Genomic DNA, 23766 nt, shown 5'->3' with positions numbered 1-23766 from the left:
AATGCATGGGGTCAAGGGCAGACTGGCCACAGCCAGTAAGTTCACATTGAGATTCCATCTGGACTCCATCAGTTCTGAAAGACTGAGGGACCGCACATGGTACAGGAGTGTCACTGGCAATCTTTGGGAGTTGAAGAGACAGAGGAGCAATTCTTTTCCCTTTTTTCCCATGTTTCTCATGGCTAGCTCCTGCTAACATAGAACTGCTACTTCAGAGGGCTCGCAAGATTTCTGTCTAAGCTTGGTGCCTTGCAATGCAGTCTGCCAGAACTGGCCTGGCATGCATCCCAGCAAGAATCCCACTGGTAGGCTCTGTGGTTCAGATATCAAAGTAAAAATAAATGTCAGTTACTCAAACCAGGATGCAGAGAGCAAAGAGGTTATTGAGCAAATAAAGCCTGGATGTAGGGTGCTGCCTGGGGTCATGAAATAAATCTGCATGGAACATACAGATGGGATGACTTCATCCCACAGGAGGTGAGAAATTTACCATTGCCCCATGAAGACTATTCATGCTAATGATAAGAAAATCAGAAAGGGCATGAGCAAACATAGGGAGGCAAACCTGGATGCCCACCAATAAAGATGGTGAAAATGAGTCAGCCTTTAATTAGTTTAATGAGGACATAATACCTCTCGCTATAATGGCTTTAATTCTTAATTTCTTAACACATAGAGGTATAATTCCCATTTTAGTAAAATTGTGGAACTAGAGCAAAAGTATGACATAGAAGAATCACAATTTAACTCTTCATTGAAGTGACCTCTTTTAACCCACCAACAAATCCAATCCAAATCTCCTCATTTATAAACTTAGTACCATTTTAGTGGGGAAAATATATCAAAGTTGGATTCAGCGAAAATCCAGTCTTAGGGTCTGGGGGTAAGTGATTGGTATTTATTTGAGGGTTTCATTCTCATTCCACAGTCCTCACCAACTTTCCTACCACCCTGTCACCCATCAGTGCCGCCATCTTCCAAAGCAGTGGAAGCCAATGCAATGAGAACATGATGTGGTAGGATAAGGAACACTGATGTTTTATTTTTAAGATATAACAAACCAAAATAAGCACCTTAAAAATAATTTCTCATCAATGATTCAAAATAAATATATATATACATTTCATACATGTAAGTATTTTCAAGTCTTGGGTGACTTTATGAACTATTGAAATGAATTATAAATGTTCATGAAAACAACCATCATTCCACCTTCTAGAATCAGCAAACTACTTATCACGCCTTGGAAACTGCCAAGATCATCCTTTCCCTAGGAGGTGTGTATTCTAACTGCTGAAAAAGGTATATCGTTCTTGAGCTACTGGTTAGGAAAATTTCAAAGATCACACCTAAGGACTTTATCTTCAAGGAGATTGAATCATCAAGGACAAATTACCCAGATAATGCTAGTATTTTAACCTAAGCAACTGTTCACAGTATTTAACCACCATGGGCATATTTAGAGCCTTTTGGCATATTTCTGTATGCTTTTCTTTATTGTCACTCAACATCAATTTAGTGAAAACCTACTATGTTCAAATACTTTATACTGTCAAAGATCTCACAAAGAGAAATGCATTTTTTGTAACGTTAAATCCCGCATTTCTTCCTCATCAATTTACTGAAGTAGAAAAGTAGGCTTCATTTTGTGTATATTGTGAACAGAGTCCTGAATGCTAGACTCACTTTACAGATGGAAACTTGAAGTTCAGAATAGTTTAACCTTCCATAAGTCTTTGAAAGGGAGAACTATGCATAAACTCAGGTCTTGCTGATCCCATGTTGTCAATACTTTAATAGAAATAATAATATAACCTACTGCAGAGGATTACGCTGGGTCATCTATGTTTGTATACATAAAACAGAGCAATTCCTGACTCTTGAAGGTTGCTAGGTAACCACTGCTTTACTTGTTAATCATCCATTATTTGGCAAAGCATGACAAAATAAGTAATACGGAATTTTAAACACATGTGTGCATATATGCTACGAAGTAATAACCACTACCCTCAAATTCTACTTAGATTATCCTGCTATTTATAAGTAATGTTTGTTACTTCTCATGAAACTTAGGATTGTCTCCTGATACTTAAAATTTATCGTTGGTTTAAGTAAAAACCTAAAATCATTTCTCTGCTTTACTGATAGGGAAAAAAAAACATGCTATTACCCATATAACCTAGTGCGTGTTAAAGAAGGGGCGATGATGCAGTAACAATACTTATGTTCATGCCAGTTTCATACTCTGTGACATAATTCTGGTCGCCAGAGACTTACTTCATCAATCATCCTGGAAAATATTTTCCATTTTACTGCACTATTGTCTCTGGTGACATGGACTAATTACTGATAGATAATCACAACATAGTGATCCTCCTAAAGGTCCTATAGAGATAGCATGGGAGAGAGCTGAAGGCTGTGTTCTGGCTCTCCGGTTCCTATGTGGCAGCATGCGGCTCTGCAGCAGCAGCTACCCACTTAATCTATGAGGATGAACACAGGCCTCTTGTGTCATTCTTCAGTGGTAAGAATCCTCTTTAGGGAGCAGAGACAGCTAAGAAACTGCCTATTCCTGTTATTCAAAAACTGGGAGACTTTGAAACAATATTATAAAATTAAGATCATACATAGGAATATATCTTATCACTTTTCCTAACTTATAAACTGAACTTGCACAAGCACTTGTAAGTTGAGCAGCAACTAAATCATATTAAAAGTTTTTTTAGTCACTTTAGCCTGTTGTAAATTTTTACAAAAATTACATGTGGTATTTCCTGAGTTGGGGTGAACTAATTAAAACAATACTTAAAAATAACAGATTCATTATTTTTCATGAAAGAATTATCAGATTATATTGTAAGTTTGGGTTGAAAATGCAAGCAGCAATATGCTGGCATGTGCTACAACTGGAAAAGAAAACACTTATATAATGAAATCTAAAACTGGGGGTATAACTCAAAGAAACCAATGAAAGCAAAGGAAATATGAAGGGTCAGGTGAGGGACCCAAGAAACCACAGGGAAGACTGATTTATTATGTTCCTGAAGCTACTTTTCATTGTGGATAATACATGTGGTGAGCTTGTTAAATGGTCTATGAGATTCCCATGAACTGAGAAACTGGAAAATAAATAGCATTGAATTTCTGAAACTGATTTCTACTGTATTATACAACTTGTTACAATGAATTTTACAGAATTTGATCTTTCTTCTAAACCATTGTATTTGTCATGGAGAAAGCTAACTTCAAAACATTACATAATGGCTACTATCAATTGAGTTTTCTGACTAACATTTATCTGCCTACTGATTTTGGTCAGTTTCTGCAGAACACCTTGATGATGTTCTCAAGGAATGACTTCCATCTCTGATTAGGGGAGTAATCCCCCTAGTGCTAACTTGAGTGCATGAAGCTTACACAACGAAATGACATAATCTCACCAGGCACAATTTATAAGACACAAGTGTTTATGCCCTGAATTTACCCTTAATTTGCAACTAGGAAAAATGGCAATGGAATATATTTCCAAGTTTATCCTTGCCTACCAGAGAAGTCCCCTGAGTGGCCAGGGATCCCTTCCAAAGAACCAGGGATGACAACGGAAAACAATCATTCAAACAAACAAACAAACAAGCAACACCAACAAGAAACAGAAATCAGTTGCCTGGAGAAAGAAGTCTGTCTAGCGAAATCCCACAGATAAGGGATCAAATTAAGCATTCCTAGCCTTGCACGGTAGCGCACACCCGCAATCCTAGTATCAGGAGTCAGAAGCAGGAGAATTGCAGTCTTGAAGCCAGTTTGGGTTAAATAGCAAGAGACTGTCTCAAAAACAAACAAAAGAATTTTTCATTTGTAAAATGAGTCTAGCATTCAGTACTTTGCACATGTTACACACAAAACCAAGCCTGCCGTTCTACTTCGATTAATTGACTAGAAGAAATGCAGTCTTTAATTTTACAAAAAGTAAACTTTCCAAATGATACCTCATCAATGGAAATATGAAGACGTGGTTATAACGTCTCCCAAGTGGAAATTATTCCCTAAATGATAATCCAAGTGAATTTGAGTCATGGTTTCTTAATGTGACAGTTGAAGTTTCCTGAAACTTCTTTGCTGCCTCTGCCTTACTTCTCTCCACAAACAGCAGCTTCCACATTGTCCAATATGGTAGCCAGGAATCCCCAGCCATCTCCCCCATCCGCGTCCCGCCCCCAGCTCCCTCTCAAACTCATGACCTCTTTAATTATTATCGGTACAGATGTATACATATGAATGTACAAGTACAACTTACTGAGTCGATTTATTGTAGCTTGCATGTACGTGGTATTTGGTAACCATCTAGGGGGTTCATTCCTGGGGAAGATTAATTTTCCAAGCTATAGGCAATAGAGGAAGTTTTAATCTGAGGGAAGATGGCCAATCCATCTATTTACCAGTAGGTGGCGCACAGGCAACAATTAAAAAATCAAAAATCATCTTGACAGATGCTGAATTTGCCAAAAAAATAAAAATTAAAAAATTAAAAATCCACATCCAAACGCCAATTTGATTATGAAATTCAACTATTAAGAGAATGGTGATAGTTTCCAATACATTCAATGATAAATTGAGGTTACATGCCATACTAATCATGGAATTTTAATGTCAAAAATAATCTACAAATTATACAAAAATCTACATTTTATATTATCCAATTTTATAATACATTTTGTTTCTCTTATGTTCATTTTAACTAGTTCTTAACACTCACTTACATGCTAATGTTTCCACTTTATGCTGTTGTTTTCTTATTTAGGCATTGTTTGGAACTGATTGTTCAAAATATGTCAGTATAAAAAAATGATAAATAAGGGGGATTGAGTTTTAAGAAAGTTTGCTCTCACTCGTAAATTCTTCAAATATGATGCCTATCAATGAGTAGTACAAGGTTTTGTTGTTGTTTTGTTTCTTTGGTTTTGGCTTTTCAAGATAGAGTTTCTCTGTTGAGCCTTGGATGTCCTGGAACTTGCTCCCATAAGGCCTTTTTCTTTAGGGGTGGTTTAACAACAATTTCTCTAAATCATGCAATTTCCATGTAAGACAGAAAGACTCAAGCTGAGATATCATTAGGCTTTTAAAGAACAGCAAATAAAAACGTGCGCCATTGCTTTGTGGCTACTGAGACTTTCCAAAAAGGGCCGGTGTCTCTAAACCCACCCGCGTTACATCTTTAACTATCAAACGTCCATTAGCTCATAAAAAGGGATCACATCGTCCAAACACACGAGAATCATGGAACCAAACAACAGCTCCACGGGACTTGTTGAAGGAAACTTTAGAATCTAACAGCCAGCTTTGATGGCGGACAAAAGCATTTGCTACCTCACTTATCTTATCAGGAGCGCAGTCCCACACAGTTGCAGAGCACCTGCCACGGAAGTCCAGTGTGAGGTCACAGCCTCCCATGCTGCCCTCCACTTGCCTACGTCAGAACCAGTTTTCACCTTTCCTCTATATTCCGATGCATCAGACTACATCTGGAGACGTTTCCCTCCTTCTCCAGCTTTATCCTGACAGCATCACTCGGCTATTTTTCCCTCTAGGTATCTTGTCATCCTACGGACGTAATGCCGTGAACTCTCAAACTTAAGTGTTGTCTCCCATTCTATAAGAAAGGGGCTACTGCTGTGTGTAGGGCACAGAGACAGGTGGATCTCTGGGAGTTCAAGCCAAGCAGGATTTCATAGCAGTCCTGTCTCCAAAATGAGTAAATACATTAAGTAAGCAAGTAAATAAATAAACAAGGCTGCAGAAGCTGGAGGTGGGAGGAGGAACCACCACAGGGATGGCTTTCTTGCGTTGCGCTGGGTGCTCCCACAGCAGGCTCACATTTCTACGGTCCCTCCTTGACTACTTTTCTCCACTTGGAAAGGCTTCCCAAACACCTGGTAAAAGCTGACTTACTCTTCAGGGAATCCCATAGGCATCACCTCTTGCGTCTCCCGGAGGAAGCCTTTCTTAATCTACCCAACATCCCATGGTAGATCTAAAGGCTTTAGAAAACCTTGGTGTATTCACATTGTTGTAAATATTCGTTTTAATTCCTTTATTACACTATGGTCATTGTTTTTGCTGGTGTGTGTGTGTGTGTGTGTGTGTGTGTTCATTGTTTTACGTGCCGAGGATGAAATAAGAAAGAGAGCCTTATGCATACTGTCAAGTGATCCACAACTCAGTCAGTAAATAACCAGCTGGCATTACTGGCTTTTGGAGGAATAGAATATACTGTTTTCTTCTCATACACATTTGCAGCAAGGGGTACACTGTCAAATAGTTAACTCTTCAATAACTAAACACATAAACAGCCAAATAAAATGCCATCACTAGCTCATTCTAACGAGGGTTTTAAAACAAGGCATTTCACACACTTCTGCTCGGCTCCACGTGAATAAAACTGCACCTGCTACAAAGTAAGTTTAAGACAGTGCCCTGCGGCTCAGCATGAATCATAGCCCTTCACGATTACCCGGCAGCTTTGCTTCCTTTGGGTGCCACAAAGAAGTTTCTACTGTGTGGTATTAGCTCTAATAACAGTCCTTATTTATAACAGTCAAATATCACACCTCCACTCCCACAAAGAAAGCAAGTTGTTTGTGTTATTTCCTGTCACAAATACCTAATTCTATTTTCAATCCGACAGTCAAGACATTAGTCAATCCTGTGGAAGACTGGGAGTAAATGGTTCTTAGTACACATGACGTATACCTTTTATCCTCATAAGTTTTTCCCTTGAGTAAACATTCTGCTTCTCATGCATTCTTCCCTGCACGTGCAGGGAGCGCTTTGCTACCCTGGAAGCTCCAGACCACCTCCTTCTCCATACCTTGCTCTAGACATTTCTCCCATGAAGCTGTCCCTAAGTTGTGTATGTAAGAGGAGAATCCACCACCCTCCCCTACTCACACTCAATTCATCATAACACTCTGACAACATATGTGAGAGACTCGTACACATATACGCATGGAGGAAATTCAACTCAATTTAGTTTAATGGCCCAGGCGTCAACACTGCCCATTTTAAATAACAAATTTGTCATCGTATATACTTCAGAGAAACCAGACAGAAATCCAAGGTCAACTCTAGCTCCTTCTCGAGTTGGGTAAATTTGCTAGAGAAGCTCCCAGAACTCAGGGAAACAACTTGCATGCTGACAGGTGGGTGCAAAGGAATCTAGAGGCGACACTCTCAAACCTTTGTATCTCTTAATCTAATTGCTCAAATATCCTGTACTAATAAAGTAGTGAACGCAGAATGTTTCTTCTTTATCCGTATTTATCAGATGTCCAAAGACCTGGAGACTTGGTTATTAGGAACAGAAAACCCTTCATAGTCAGTGTCTGAAGTGTTGTGAATGGAAACAGACTATGAGAAACACAGTCTGGGAGGATTAGACAGCACAGTATTCCAAGCACTTTTCGAGTGTTAATTAGCAGTTCTATAATTTACTGAGTTGACATGTTTGCTGACTCCTTGTCTGCTCCATGTCTTCATAGCAGTCAGGCACTGTATTGAGCAAGAAGTGTCTTTCTCCTAGCTTGTACATTCACTCCAGCACTTTACCTCTCCAACATCTGCATATCCTGGCTGCTAGCTCTCTTGATGGCTTTGTGTTCGTGCTCATTCTCATATTGCTGAAATTTCAAATGTTCATTGTTACAGCTTCTTTAAACCAATTTCTTATACACTTGGATATCTGTGAAACCATCCAAATCCTCTTTGCTTTACAATCTAGATAAATCTACTTCTTAAGCTTTTCCTTGTAAGTTCTATTCAAAGACACTTTAATATTGCTGTCTTTCGAGTTTTAGAGAGAGATAATTCCTTCCATCTAGAATTGAAGTTCCCTAACATCTTTGCAGAGCTTAGATGTGCCAGATGAGAGGCATTAGAATGCAAAGCACATGCTGGCTATTGTCATTTGGACGTGTGGAGTTGGAAGGTGTTGAAACAGAACTCTGATCTATAGAGACAGTAGACTACACTTAGCAGATGAGTTGAATGTTAAACTTGTATGACAAAGAAGCTAATTTAGCTATCTACTGAAAGGTTGCATTTGCTTCTTTTATTAGACTTCACTTTTAGCTCGGAAAGGATTTAAGGCAGCTTAGTCTGTAATTTAGTGCTGCAAAATTGTGTTAAGTTTTCAGCTATTAATTTTTATTTGCTTACTTGCTTCATGGCAATCTTATGAACAATTCTCCATTTCAGGTATTCTGAAATACACAGAATACTTTCTGGCATTTTATAGATTCAAGATAAACTCTCAAATATGCTTTCCAAATACAGCTAATGTTACCTTGACATGAAGTGGGGCCATAACCTCAACTCCAGAAACCTCATGTAAATACCTTTTCTTCAAAAGGTTTCACAGAAGAAAAATCTGCAGACTTATAAACATGTTTCTAGATGGTTACTGTGACGACTTAAATGGAAATGACCCCCATAGGAGAATATGTTTGAATACTTGGTCCCCAGTTAGTGGGACTGGTGGGAAAGGATTAGTAGGTGTGGCCTTATAGGAGGAGGTATGCCATGGGGGCAGTGTTTGAGGCTTCAAAAGCCCATCTCCACCCTCAATGCCTCTCTCTCTTTCTGTCTCTCTGTCTGTCTCTCTCTCTCTGTCTGTCCCTGTCGGTCTCTCTCTCTGTCTGTCTCTCTCTCTCTCTCTGTCTCTCTCTCTCTCTCTCTCTCTCTCTCTCTCTCTCTCTCTCTCTCTCTCTCTCTCTCTCTCTCTCTCTCTCTCTCCATCCTGCTTATGATCAAGATGTGAGTTCCCAGGAGACAGCATGCACAAGACTCAATGTTTTTTGTGTGCTGTTTGTTTTGGTGTGTGTGTGTGTGTGTGTGTGTGTGTGTGTGTACTTTTGCTGTTTTCTTGTCTTGAAGGGGTGGTTTAAAGAAAGGAAGAACATGAATTTGGGTGGACAGGGAGGAGGGGAGGATCTGGGAGGAGTTGAAGAGGAAAGTATATGATCAAAAACATTGTATGAAAAATTAATAAGATTTAACAAAGATGCACATTCTGAGTTGTTCCTGATGCCATATTTGTTCATCTACCGTGAATTATTTGAACCTCTGAAACAATAAGCCCATATTTGTTCATCTATCGTGAATTTGAACCTCTGAAACAATAAGCCCAATTAAAGCTTTCCTTTTTAAGCTGCCTTCATCACAGTGTTGCATCACAGCCACAGAAACCTAGGACAACTGGTAATTCTGAGGAGCTAAATTCAGATTAGCCAGATTTCTTTTATTAAAGTCATGTTTTTCTACTAGTAGACTTTTATTAACTAAATTAAGTTCTACCCAAATACAAATGATTCTCTTATAACATTTCCTCAGAGTAGTAGCTATGTTTTAACAAAGACGAAAGTCAAGGAGTAAGAATGCCTGTTGCTCCAACATATGAAAAGAGCAGTATAACTGGGTGTGGTAGTATACTATAAGACAAGCACTCTAGAAACTGAGGCAGGAGGTTTAATAATTGTCAAAAACAAATAAGCAAATAAACAAAAGATGCAGCAAAATCAAAATAATGTAGAGTGCTCATTTGTACCCAGAAGTGAAATGGCATAACATGTACTAATTCATTATTTGAAAGGTATACCTCCTAAGTTTGTAGATTACAGAGCAGAAGAGGAAACTCAGCCATAATATTTTGTTTTAAGTATGGCAACTTCAAAATGACAAGCGGAACCAAAGTCAAAGCATATTAAAACATGAAAGTAGTTAATCAGAAGCAGCACATAGATACTCTATGACCGGCCTTATTTCACACTTATACAAAGTGATGGATTCCACTTAATATAATCATGTGAGTTTTAAATTTATTTTGTTTGCTTTCAAAAGTAACAATTTTTACAGCAAGAATGGACAGTGCCTCAACTATCTACATTTGGAAAGAACTCCTACAACCCAGGATGCACTGACATAATGTTTGTCTTACATTTAATTCTAAGTAAACTATTATCGCCTACAAATAAAGTTTAGGAAGACTTACCTTCAATATGACAAATGGCTTAAAACTAAACTTTTTATTAAAAAAATACACTGGATCTTCATTTTATATTTCATACTCCTATTAACACAAATAAAGACATAGTAAACAGCACCTACCATGGTCTCTGCATTAGCTCCTGCCTCCAGGTTCCTGGCCTGTTCGAGTTCCCATCCTGACATCCTTCAATGATGGACCATGATGTGGAAGTGTAAACCAAATAAACCCTTTCCTCCCCACCGCTGATTTTGGTCATGATGTTTCATCATATCAATAGAAACCCCAACCAAGGCACATTCCAAGGCCTTTCTGATAGATTGGTCATGAGTCTGCTAAGTGTTGCTGAGAGAAAGCCAGTAGTCTGTTATACTTCAACATCCCCAATTTCGATTTATGTTTTTAAAAAAATACATTTTGGGCGCTCCACTCTCATTTCTAGTACATTATTTAAGAAGTCAATGGGGTTGGTATTTTCCCTCAACTCTTGGACATTTCAGAGTGTTCTTCAATAAGACAGACAAATTAACCAGATCATAAATTCTTGGATCAAGCTTTCCTTCCCAAAGTATATGTATCTTTCCCACTATTAGGCCAGTTGCAACTCTTAGCTTCAGACAGCAGAAAACATTATGGGCTAACTTTAAAGAAATTCATTACAAGTGCATGTTTTATTTGTTTTTAAAGATCAAAAGGAAACTTGTTAACAAATAGAAAACAAGAAAGACAGAGAAATTCTGCCAGCTAACCCTCAGATTGATGGTGAAAGGTCACTAGGACACTGAATTCTAAATCCCATGATGCTGCCAAGAGTAAAAGCAAGAGTCAAATTCCCCACTGGGACATATGAATCTGACTATGTGGCCTGCTAGGGGACCTGGAATGTAGTATCTAATCTCACTTGTAGAAAACAAGATAAAAAATCAATCCTCCTAAACTTAAGGAAAACATTCTGACCCTAAGGGACATGCATGAAAGATACCGATTGCAATTATCTTCTAGTCTGTAATATATTTGATAAGTCCTCTGGTTACAATGTGTTTACATAGTTTGCCTGTTTGTGGAAGTTTTGATTCACACTAACAACAGATTTCAGTCAGAATGTGTCTAAATGAAGCTCTCACTCATTTTATTGTCACCCTCCAGGACAATTTTATTCAACTCTTTAAATTATGTCTTTGGTTTCAGTTAACTGTGTTTCTTCAAAAGATATAAATTTTCATTTTAAAGAAATTCTTATTATTTAACTATTAAGTATTTATTTCAGCACTCTGAAATTTTTTCAGCTTTATCCACTATATCCCTAATTTTAATTTTATGTAGTATTAGTGAGTTTGGTCAGATTTTCCATTATATTATTGTATCTTTTCATTCTCTTTTTTTTGTTTGTTTTTTGAGACAATGTCTCTCTCTGTATATCCCTAGCTGTCATAGAACTCACCATGTAAACCAGGATGGCCTCAAACTCACAGAGATCTACCTACCTCTGCCTCCTGAGTGCTGGGATTAAAGGCATGTGCCATGATGACTGGCCAGATCATCTTCTTTTTTAATTTAAACATAATATTTATTCATCTGTGTGATACACATTATGGTAATTTAATGCATATGCAATATGTAATAACCAAATTAGGATAAGAAGCATTTCAGTCACTTCAAACATTAATCATTTTATGTAATTCAAGTTTTATAGTCATAATCATTTTGAAATCATGAGCTATTTTAATGGATAGATATCTTATTATACTTGAGAAAAGCCAGAATTAATTCTACCAGGCTTACTGTGTTTTGGTAGCTCTTATTAAACTTCCTTTCATCTCCCATGTTCACACACAGTACTCCTCTTCCCAGTTTCTAATGAGCACTGTTGAATTAAGTTAATCTATGAGACTGACTTGGTTCCACAAAAGAGTAGGATTGTCCTTTGTGTCCATCTCATTTCACTTAACGTAGTGACTTCCAGTTCCATAAGGTTGCTACAAATCATGGGTTTCACTCTTTTGATGGTTGAATAAAATGGCTCATTGTGTGTCTACATGACACATGCTTCTTATCTGTTCATTAACTGGAGGACATGTGTAGTAGGCATGGAAGTATCTTTATGAAGTAATGATTTTATTCCTGTGGAATATATATTCACTAGTGGAATTACTGGGTCTTACAGCATTCTACTTTTAGTTTTTGGAGGAATCTCAACATTGATTTTCATAATGGCCATACTAGTTTACATTCCTACCAACAGTCCATAAGAGATCTCTTTTTTCCTCATTTGTTGGAGGATAATCACGATGTGAACCTCGGGTTTGAATTTGCATTGATTAAATAAAATAAGCCTTACATCAGGAGACTGAATTAGCAACTAGTTGACAGAAAGTAACCATAGAGCATCAGAGGGCAGCCAGGAGAAATGGAGAGACACAAGAAGTAGTGGAGGGGGGGGGATTTGGAGTGGGGTGGCTTTTTTTCTAGTTTGGCAGAGCGAAAAAACAGGTCTTTCAGAAATGCCAGCAAGACGAGAGGGTTAGCTAATTGCTACTCAGCTTCTCTGAGCTCACAGGTTTTCACCCCAGTCTTTGACTTACTTATCAACAGAATGACAGAGGTTTAGTTAAAGCTACCTTTAGCAGCAGCAACAGGAACAGAATTCCTATCAGGCAGCAGCCTGAGTGGCCAGGCTGCTGCTACAGAAACAGGTGGATAACTGTGGAGTTACAATTGCTGGCTAAAATAGCATTAGATTGAGGTACAATCACTGTGTTGAAATTAAAACAACACTCATCCTCACAAAATTTGTGAATTTTTATGTATTTGACGATAGCTGTTCTAACTGCAATGAGATTATATGTCACTATAGTTTTGATTTGAATCTCCTGATGATTAATGAAATTGAGCATTTCTTTATAGCCTTGGGGATCATTTGAGGTCATTTTTATAAGAAATATCTATTTACTTCTTAACATCTAATTTCATCAAATGCTTTGGAAGTGGGATAGTTGTTTCTGGTTTTGGTTTGACAGGGTATTTTGTTTGTTATTTGGTTTTGGTACTAATATTGAGTTTCTTATATATTCTGGATAACAATCCCTTGTCATATGAGTTATTTAAAAATATTCTGCAGTTTACCCCAGAATTTCATTTCTTTTACAAGGTTCTTAACTTAATGTAATCACATTTTCTGTTTTTAACTTTGTGGTCCTGTCTACAAACCCTGCCTATTACAATGTCTTGAAATGTTTCTCATTTCTTTGCAATAATTCATACACAGTTTTGACATTTATATCATTAGCTGATTCTGAGTTGGTTTCTGTACATGTTGAAAAGGAGGAAACTATTTTCATTCTGCACCTGCACAATTTTTCCAACACCGTTTACTAAAGAGACTGTCTCTTTTAACAAGTGTTCTTACAGTCTTTGTCAAATATCTGCTGGCAGTTTGAAAATGGTTACATTTCTTGATTCTTACTCCATTAGTATGTGTATCTGTTTTTATGCCAGGGCTCTGCTATTTTAGTAATTCAAGCTTTGTAGTATGTTTTGCAGTCAAATATTGTATTAACTCTAGCCTTTGTTTGTTTTGTTTTTTTGGCTGTTTTGGTTGCATGTAAAATTAAGACTTCTTTTTTTATTTCTATGAAGGACATAATTGACATTTTGATGAGAACTGCATTACATAGCATTGTCATGTGCATAATATTAGTTCCACTAATCCATGGGGTATCTTCTTCTATTTTGTTTTGTTTTATTTTGTTTTTGGTGTGTTCCATAATTTCTTTGATCAATGATTTATCATTTTCACTGTGAAGGCCTTTCAATTTTTTGGTTAGATATATTCCTAAATATTTTTGTAGCTCTTGTAAATATTTTTTTCTTAATTTCGTTCTCAGCAAGTGTTTTGATTTTATTTTATAATCCTACTCTGAGGGATTTCAATAGAGAACCAATACTAAATTTCAGAAGCCCTTTAACATTTACTTTATCTGAAAGCATCAGTGTGTTGAGATAACCTTAGATAGTGAAATCCTATATCCCTGGCCAGACAGAAAGTTTAATAAGGTAGAGGTGTCAACCTTGCTAATTTGCAGGGATGGATCTGTGCTAGGTCCTCTGCATATATGTTATGATGGTTGACTTGCTATTTGGGGGGGGACTCTTAACAGTGGAAGTATCTCTGACTCTTTTGCTTGCTCTTGGGATCCTTTTCCTCCTACCAGTTGCCTCACTCAGCCTTGACATAAGGGCTTGTGCCTACTCTTATTGTATCTTGTTATAAGCAGTGTTCAGTTGATATCCCTGGAAGGTCTGCTCTTTTCTAGGGAGAGATAGGTGAGGAGTGGATCTAGGGGAGAATGGAAGTGGGAGACTGGGAGGAGTGGAAGGAGGAGAAGCTGCAGTCAGAATGTATTGTACGAAAGAAGAATAAATATGTTTTTAAATATTAAACAACAAACAAACAGAGATAGACTCAACTAAGGAACATCATCACCACAGGGCCACTTCCAATAAATACCAAAATAAAAGGTACTAGTAACATTTATTAAATTTGAAAGCAAAAACTTAAAATACCAATAATGTGTTAGGACAACATTTAAATGAAGACTGAATTCTTGGAGGCAATTAGGAAAACAATTGAAATCCACTTGAGGATTGTTGAGGACTGTACCACCCTGAGAACACCTGTCCTGTCTGACATCCACACAGTAGACTAGAGGCTTGAAAACATCAAAACACCCAGTGACAAATGGTATGTTTTCTTAAAATGGACGTCTTCATACAGCAGGTCCAGTTATGATTTCAGTAAAGCTACCTCTTTTTCAAAGATATTTTAGTCTCTAGTTCAGTAAGTCACATTTAAACAACTGAACATCCCAAGTATTCTTTCATTCAGAGATAACTGTTGGGCACACTTATAAAGAGAGAAACTGAAGACAGAAGATGGAAGGACACCACAGAGCCGCGTTGGCTAGAAGGACAGTACCTTGCACTGTGAGGAAAACTGAAGCTGCTGCTGATCCACCTTCGTTGGAAACCAAACAACGGTACTCCCCGGCGTCACCAATTTTCACACTCGCCAGCTCCAGTGAGAGGTTGGCCAAGGTCCTAATTCTTGCTGAGTCTGCTAGTCGGACATCTCTGCCACTCCTCTGCCATGTTAGATTATATTCCACAGCACTGACGACAAGACACGCCAAAACTGCTCTTTCTCCAGGAGTGACTGTAACATTATTAGGAACTTCGATGATCGGAGGGGGCTCTGTGTGAAATCAGAAGACTCATATCAATAGGCCTAAAATCAACTTTGCTCTCTTATACATGTGGCTTAAAACTGGTGTATACATAAATGTGTGTTGAAAATCTGTCAGGAAGGTTTCAGTATATAACAGAAATTATTGACTAATGCCTATGTCAATGAGACCCCCAAATTATCATTTATTTATAAGATACTTTAGAAGGCAATGTACTTATACATACCAAATTTAAATCTCTACATTACAAATGGGAGAGTTGAATTGGCATAGCAAAAGGATATGGCTGGAAGGATTTAGACTTATGGAATGAAGCAGTTTTTTTATTTGTTTTGTTGAAAGTAGCATTTATTGGGTTTTTTAAATTTAAAAACAGATAGTGAGTAATTTAAAGAACACAGCACGAAACAGATGATACGCATTGCAAGACACAACACCATCACCTTTCAGATAGGTTGCATTTTAGTAAAGATGAGAAGCAGTTTCATCTTTGGGTGATGAGTGAACTGTAGGAACAAACTTTAAGAGCACCAGGATGTCTGCTGTAGTATTGTGTCTTCTAGAAATGACAAGGAAACTATACCTATGATACCTCAACAATATGGCTACCTAAACAAGACCTGAACTATGACAATACCAATAGATATGTTAATGTGGAAGGGGGAATCTCACTAGGTCCCATCCCTAGACAAAGAACCGTAGGCAACTAATGACTGACAGATGAAGAATTGACTTCCCTCCAGCAATGAGTCCCCTGATTGGTTATCCAATATAAAGCAGTCAACCCTAAAATCATATACAACCTTCAAACACAGCTCATGTCTTTCTTCTGCCCTCACTTGCTTACAGGTGCTTTCTCCTAGCTATGCCACACTTTATTTCCTCTTCAATAAAAGTTAATGCAAGTGCAGAAATGACATTTTAAAAATAGTATGTCTGAGTCAACGGAATTTGAAATAATGATATATACCAATAGTGCACAAATAAAGATAGTGAAGATTGTGCACATTAACATATTTTGTACATATGTAAGTACATATAGGTACAGGAGACTGATGAGAGAGATTTTGTACTGGCTTATGGAGGATGCTAAGGTTACCAGAAATCATTTGTGCCTAGAGCATAAGTAATACATATAATTAGGTAATACCATGATTAAAGGTAGAGCATAATGATCAGAGAAGGAAAAGTGAAGTCATAGAGGCAGGGAACACAGCATGCACAGGCTGGGATGATGGGGGGATGTCCTGTATGCTGTGAATATATGTTTCTCTTATTGGTTAATGAATAAATGCTGTTTGGCCAGTAGCCAGGCAGGAAGTATGGGCAGAGCTACCAGACTAGGAGAATTCTATGAGGAAAAGGCAGAGAGGAGCTGCCAGAGAGAACACCATGTAGCTACTGGGAAAATAGGATGTCAGGGGCATTCTCCAGTAAGCTAAGACTACATGGAGATACTTAGATTAATAGAAATGGGTTAAGAATTAAGAGAGATCTAGTCAATAAGAAGCCTGATCCATTGACCAAACCATTTATAATTAATATAAGCCTCTGTGTATTTATTTGGGACTAAAGGGCTGTGGGACCTGGTGGGAATAAACTGTCTACACTAGGCATGTAAAGCAAGGAATTTAGGCCAGATCAGGAGATCATGGATGTACCCTTCTGTATGTATAGATTCCATGTGTCTGCCTGACCATAAATAGGTCAATTGCTCACTCTGGGTTTCTGTTTCTTCTGCTATAAGTGACGAGATGTTATAAGATTGCTTCCAAGCCTTCCCTTGTTCTAAAAGAATATCCTATAATCATAAATTAAGATTTATTTTCACTGGGGCCAGACAGATGACTCAATGTGAAGAGCACTTGTTGCTATTACAGAGAAGTTGGGTTTGGTTCCTGACACCCACATAGTGGCTCAGAGCCATTTGTAACTACAGTTCCAAGGAATCTGATGCCCTCTTCTGATCTCCACAGGCCCTTGACATGCATCTGGCGCACACAGAAACATGGCAACAGAATCTACACATTAAATAAATGAATACAAAAAATCAACGTTTCTAATTTTAAAATATTTCATTTCACTGGCATGCCTTTACATGATCTCTGTTTAGAATTTCACTTAAACTCAGGATTACAGTATATGTGTTATTTTTTATCAATAAAAGTTCAATACAGAAACTAATATAGCTGTAATAGTATTAAACTTAACCTCCAAATATCATTAGAAAGGAATGAGTTTTGCCCACTTATGTAGCTTTGGTCATTGTTATATCCATTTATAATTGATGAATGCTTTATAATGCCCACTTTGTATTTAAGATGCAAACTTAAATACCTATCTTCTCTTTCAATCAACAACCTACATTAGAAAAGAAATCCAAATCCTTAGAAGTATCAATACAACAAAATGTTAAAAAAATTAAAATAAATTAGGAAACATTTTCATATAAGTTTAACTTTTCTTCAGATGTCTTTGGATGCTTTCTGACTTTATATAATAACAATTATGGTGACACAAGAATATCACCATCCTTAATGCTCATGAGACCAGACTGTGTAGTTAATCAGCACCTGAATCTAAGATTTGGATAAATAATGACGGTATGGTGGCTGAGCGGGACCTTAACCTAAGCAATGGGAAAGTGAGAAGTATGTGAAGGCTAATGGCCAGTATATTAAACAATAGCTACCCTTGAAAGAAATGCCCACTCTTTCAATCCCCAAGGAGCCCGTGTTTGCTACTCCTACTCTTAAAGTCTTTGCCCTTAGCACTGATACTTTCTGACTTCTTTCACAAGTGACTAAATGGAAAGAATTCCTGAAAATTGGCTTTAGGACAGTCCAGCTCCCTAGTTATGCCACTGACCAACTGGCACAGAGGGCTGCTAGTAGAACATGTGCAACAGAGGCAACAGGAAGTTACTGGCACCACCGAGCCAGCTTTGTAACAGACAACTCACAAGTCCCTACTGGCATCCCCCAGTTGCTTAGCAAGATGCCCAGATCAACTCGCTCAAGCCTCCTTCCCTCCCTTCCTTCTCTTAATTAACATTGCTGGGAAGACTGCTCAAGTGCTCAAGTGCTCAAGTGTTTGCTTTCCCAGAAGCTGAGGAATGTTGACACAATTCCAGGTCTTTTCATAATTTCTGGAGATGAAAAAAATAGTTTGTGATGTATGTCAACCCGCTAAGTTCTTTCAGAAGGCAATCTTTATTTTCCTAAAAGTAAGAGAATACAAATAGTTTCACTGAAAGAACATGCCTGCCTGATTTACATGCCCCTCTTTCCAAGTTCAGTTTGGACATAGCCAACCCCAGGATTCTAAACCATCATCTAATTAAATTTGTTTCTTCTGTCTTAAATTATCTCAGGAAATACACACTGAAAGCAGACACAGGCTCTGTAGCAGATTCAGCAGTCATGACACTAAGCTAGGGTCACACTAGCTTACTATTAAGTACAGGACAATGCAAGTCAGACATAGAATAATTCAGTTAAAATAAATTTCTGGGCTGTGGATTTAGGACAGGGGCAGAGCTATTGCTTAGTCCTTGCCTATATGAGACTTGGGGGTCAATCCCATTTATTTATATATGTATGTATCCTAAAATTATAACTGGTTTGATCCTGATCATTAATTATATGCCATAGCCTTTTCTCCCTAATTATTCTGGAAAATTAAAGGACGGTTTTTTAATGAACATATTTTGCCCTATAAAATGTTATGTACTGTGCCTCCCATCTGTTCACAGGAATTTGCTATCTGAATGCAAAATAAGTGGTATCCCATTTGTCCTTCTTTACACTATATTCTATCCAGCAAAGCTCTGTAGTCCTAGACAATTTTCAGTTTCATCGTGGTCTTCAATTTGGAGGTCAGGATCTAATCACAAATGCACTGTGATTGATTACATGTGTAAACATGTAAGAAAGGAAAAGTTTATTCCTCTTGTTACCCTCAGAATAGATCCATTGTTTATACCATATTTTCTCTACGGGCAATGCCATGTAGTTATTGAAGTGGTTTGAATGGGAATGTCTCCCACCAGCTTACACATTAGAAGCCTTGGTGCCGACTTGGCGATCCCATTTTAGGAGACAGGAGGTCTGGGCTTGCTGGAGGGAGTGTGCCATTGGGAGTGGACTTTGAGAGATAAAGCACTCCTATCTGTCATTTCAGGTTTGCTCTCTGCCGTGGCCGTGTGTTTACAGGTTCAGTGAGCTCTCAGCCTCCTGCTCTGCCCCCACTCATGCCACTTGTGGAGAAACTTAGGAGTCTATCAGCATCTCATCTCCATAGGGACACTCATAGACCAGTCACAGTTACCTGATACATCGAAAAACGTCTGTGCCCGTCCGGTCCCTGCACTGCTCACAGCAATGCATTCATAGACTCCTTCGTCAGACAACGTGACCTTTTGGAAATCCCAGTTCACACTCGCAGATTCTCTGGGGACAGGAAAAGAGAAGGTTTTTAGTGTCTGTCAAACAAGAGAAAACCGAAAGCAATAATCAATGATTTCTTTTTGGAGAAATTGTTCCAATGAACAATGCAAAAAAAAAAAAAAAAAGTCATGTGTGAAGACTGCAGATTAAGTTTTAACTTAAAATGGCACACCTTTTATATTTTAAACAGAATTATGCTTCTCTATTCTGAGCAAAAATATATGAGAGACAATAAGTTGTTGGAACGAAAATTTGTCTTTAGGGAATTTTTTTCCTGGCTATATAAAGGCATGCTTGAGTTGACAAACACTGGAGAAATTTCTCCCTTTCTCCTGTACTTTCCAGGTTAGAGTTAAGAATCCTGATCAAACCAATGATACTAGGTAATTTACAAATGTGAGGGTTAGACAACAGCTTTTTACTTAAAGAAATTATATTTTCCTTCACTTGCTTAAGTAAGTTACACCTACAGGTATATATTATATCTGGTTTAAACTATACATAAAATAAAAATGTGAAAATGGAAAAAATACATTAGTTCTCTAGGCAAACTCATGCATCCATTCATTTAGCAATTATTTATTCATTCACTGCTAAAATTACTCCTCATACTCTGGGACAGACTAAAAAGTAGATATTTAGTTATTGTTTTTAAAAAAAGTCCAAAGTGTACAAAAGTAGACCTTATGCCTCAAAAATATAATTTAAATATAAATACTTGACATTTCTCTATCTTATCTTCTATTGCTAGTTGTGATCTTTTGTGGAAGATACATGTAAAGAATAGAGAGCTCCACAGAGTCAAGACACCTCTTACTGACGTCTGGCTATGGTTTAGGTTTCACATCTCTCCCCACTCACACATAACAAAGCAATCACCAACAGTTCCCTGGGCTCTGATTTCATGGTCAGCCCTGGTATAGGGTTTGGAGCAGTGAGTTAAGCATAGCTTCCTATCATCAAGATTGTGGGTACTTAAGCTGCCACTGTTCTGTGTACATTGTTCCGTAGCTTGGGATACTTCAGATAATGCTTCCTGTCTATTCTGTGTGAACTGTGTACCAGTGGCCCTTCCTGTTAGTTTCAGAAGCAAACAGTCTCACTTAACTGTGCACTGCCCTGGACACTCAGGCTGTATGTCAAACACTTTACAGCAGGGTACTAATCACAAGTTTGCAATTCCCTTCTCTAGGAGACATAGTCAGTCCCAGAAAGGTAGTTTGGAACTGCTTACATCTTAGGTATTCTCTGCAATGCCCAACTCAGAGCTGAACATATATTGGGATTCATCAAACCTTGGGCTCATGAAAACTTTGGAACAGAAAATGAAAACTGATGTAGCCTCAAGGCCTTTGTTTTAAAAGAAAAGTTGAATGACAATTATTTTGTCTCAGGGTACATCACAAGTTCACTAACTGCTTTAAGAATTTAAGAACTGCTCTATGGCTATACTTGACTCATAACCCTCTTATTTCTGAACTTCTACAAGAAGGAAAAACAAAGGTTTTGAGACAAGATCTTACTATGTAGCCCAAGCCAGTCTCACACTTGTAGTTCTCCTGCCTAAGCCATTCAAGTGCTGGGATTAAAGGCACTTGCCAATACGTCTGACTTAGTAATTTTTTTTACTGTAGCCTTCTCAGTTGACATGAGCATTCTAAATACCAAAATAAAGACAACACTTTCTAATCATGAACTTTAGAACAGGTCAAAGAGCCTGTCCAAAAGACGTGTACACTGCAAATGCAAACTGACTTTTCCCTGACGGCCAAAGTGGCTGACACAAATGAAGGTTAAGCCCCATGTTTCATATTACTGCGAAACTGTGGCAAAGGCATTCAAGTGAACTGGGATTAGAGTGAAGTCTATCATCACTCATGGCTTAATCCATGTCAGCACGGCCTGCCCCATCTCAGGGCCACAGCACTGGAAACATGAGCAAATGAATTCTTGTGGCTTACCTCCCAGGAATTGTGTGGAATCAATGAGTTAATGTTTATAAAGAAACTCAAGTGTCTCTGAAAACTGTCACTATTTAAACAGGAAGCAGAGTTATTTTATTTCATCGGCTAGTTATGTGGCTCCATCATCTGATATCCTGCTCTGTTTGTGGCTGGTTATAAAACAGGCGACTAAGTAAATCAGCAAGACGCACTATGTATGGAATGGGCAGCTGTTAAGGAATGGAAAACTTTTTAGATATGATTAACTTTCCAGCCACAAGCATTGCTTAAAGTGAACCTCCATAAAGAGATTATATAAATTAAGACTGTCAAATAGTTAACATCTTATAGAGCTATGTTGATATTGCATCAACAGTGTAAAAAATTACTAAAGCAATTCTTAGACGTTTTTACTCCTAAATCTAGTCAGGTTTTATAGTAACTCAAAAGGCAATACATTTCCCAGAAATAATTTTCCTAGCAGAGTTTCAAGATGTGCTTAATCGTTCTCAATGAGATTACTTAACGTTTTTCAATAAAAAGGGTCACTCAACTTTAGAAGGCAAAGTCGGTGCCTTCCAGCCAACTCCTATTGACTTCTCTATGCTGTAGCCACACATGCTCCTGGTGATCAATGCCATTCTACCCTCAGCACACAATGAACTGATAGACATTGTCGTCTACCCTTCTCTTCCTAGCTGGCTGAGTTCCACACACAGCGGCCTCATTCCTGCCTTCCCTTTCCTGACCGGTCCACTTGACCTCAGTGCACTTCAATTTCCCAGGGTATGTGATCTCTCTCCTGGGATATGACCTCTCTCAACATCCTTAGAGGTTCAAATGCCTCTCACCCCGTTCTATTGTTGCTGTTTTGTCTGTTTATTTGGTTGGTTAGTTGGCTTTTCAGGACAGAGTTTCTCTATGTAGTACTGGCTAGATTGGAACTCACTCTGTAGATCAGGCTGGCCCCAAACTCAAAGATCTGCCTCCCAAGTACTAGGATTAAAGATGTGCACTGCCACTCCTAGCTTCTCATCCAGTTTTTAATTTCCTACTTGAAACTGAAAAGCTACATGCTAATAACCTACCAAGTGTTATTATTTCTAATTAATTAATTAGTGAACCCATCAGGTACACTTACTATATTACACTTTAAGTAAAATCATAGACATTTTTAGCCCAAATTCAATGAAGCCAAAGTTTTCAGGGTTCTCCTTTGCAAAGTGATTTGTGAAGCCAGCTACCTAACATTGAGTTCATGATCCGGTATTGTCTGACTTAACTTGGGACCTTCAAATTATATAAAACCCAGACTCTATAAAACCTGAGTTATATGGGATATATTGTAGAACTTATCATATTATCATGGTGTATTTATTATCTATTCCTGTCTCTTTCCACTACAACATGAGCTCCAGCAAGGCCCAGACTTCTGTCTGTCTGTCTTGCTTAGTGCTGTATTCCAAAACGGTAAAGGAAGTATGTGATTTGTCAGGGAAGGAGCACAGAATTGTATTTCCGTGTTTACTGCTATAGACTACTACTGAAAGGAACATTCACGCACTTTAGATACTGGTCCACTCCCAGTGCAATTCCGTTTCTCATGAAGCTCAAAGTAAAGGGTAAAAAACTCTCAACTGAACAGAGGATTTGGCCTGGCTGCAGGTAGTATCCGGGGGTTCTCGTGGGCATTGTAACTTTGGGAGCGTCTAAGAAAAAAAAGAACATAGGTAAGATAATCACCGAGATAATAAATATTTTCTGTGAATCCACCCACAAGCATCACACTTGAGTGATTCTGATAAATCATCAGGATTACAATGAATCTAAATTACTAAGTTTAGTTTAACTATCTTTATTCAAAGCAGATACATTTCTGGATCTCACCATAGGCCCTCACTATAATAGTCATCAAATTAAAATCTCCGATGACTTCAAAATACACAGTTCTCTCCACTACCAAGAAGAAAATATCAAATGATCCACATTACATCATCAACTGTAAAATAAATTCTTATTCTAATATGTAAAAATATTAGAGGAATCCACATATCTTAGAACATAAGGCATTTTTTTCTGAAAGGAATAATGAGAAG

General features: G+C 37.9%; 1 protein-coding gene across 1 annotated transcript in view; it reads right to left on the bottom strand.

Annotated features, from left to right (window-relative positions):
* The window catches only part of Hmcn1 (hemicentin 1), a 423434-nt gene that overhangs the window by 213153 nt on the left and 186515 nt on the right, over nucleotides 1–23766 (bottom strand). Inside the window, 3 exon segments of the mRNA XM_040738098.1 lie at nucleotides 15012–15287; nucleotides 19609–19730; nucleotides 23235–23379. Coding sequence (XP_040594032.1) covers nucleotides 15012–15287; nucleotides 19609–19730; nucleotides 23235–23379 — 543 coding nt within the window.

This window comes from Mesocricetus auratus, unplaced genomic scaffold, assembly GCF_017639785.1.
Source record: "Mesocricetus auratus isolate SY011 unplaced genomic scaffold, BCM_Maur_2.0 Super-Scaffold_100676, whole genome shotgun sequence".
In the NCBI taxonomy this organism is placed as follows: domain Eukaryota; kingdom Metazoa; phylum Chordata; class Mammalia; order Rodentia; family Cricetidae; genus Mesocricetus; species Mesocricetus auratus.
This window is presented reverse-complemented; position numbering and strand designations above follow the sequence as displayed.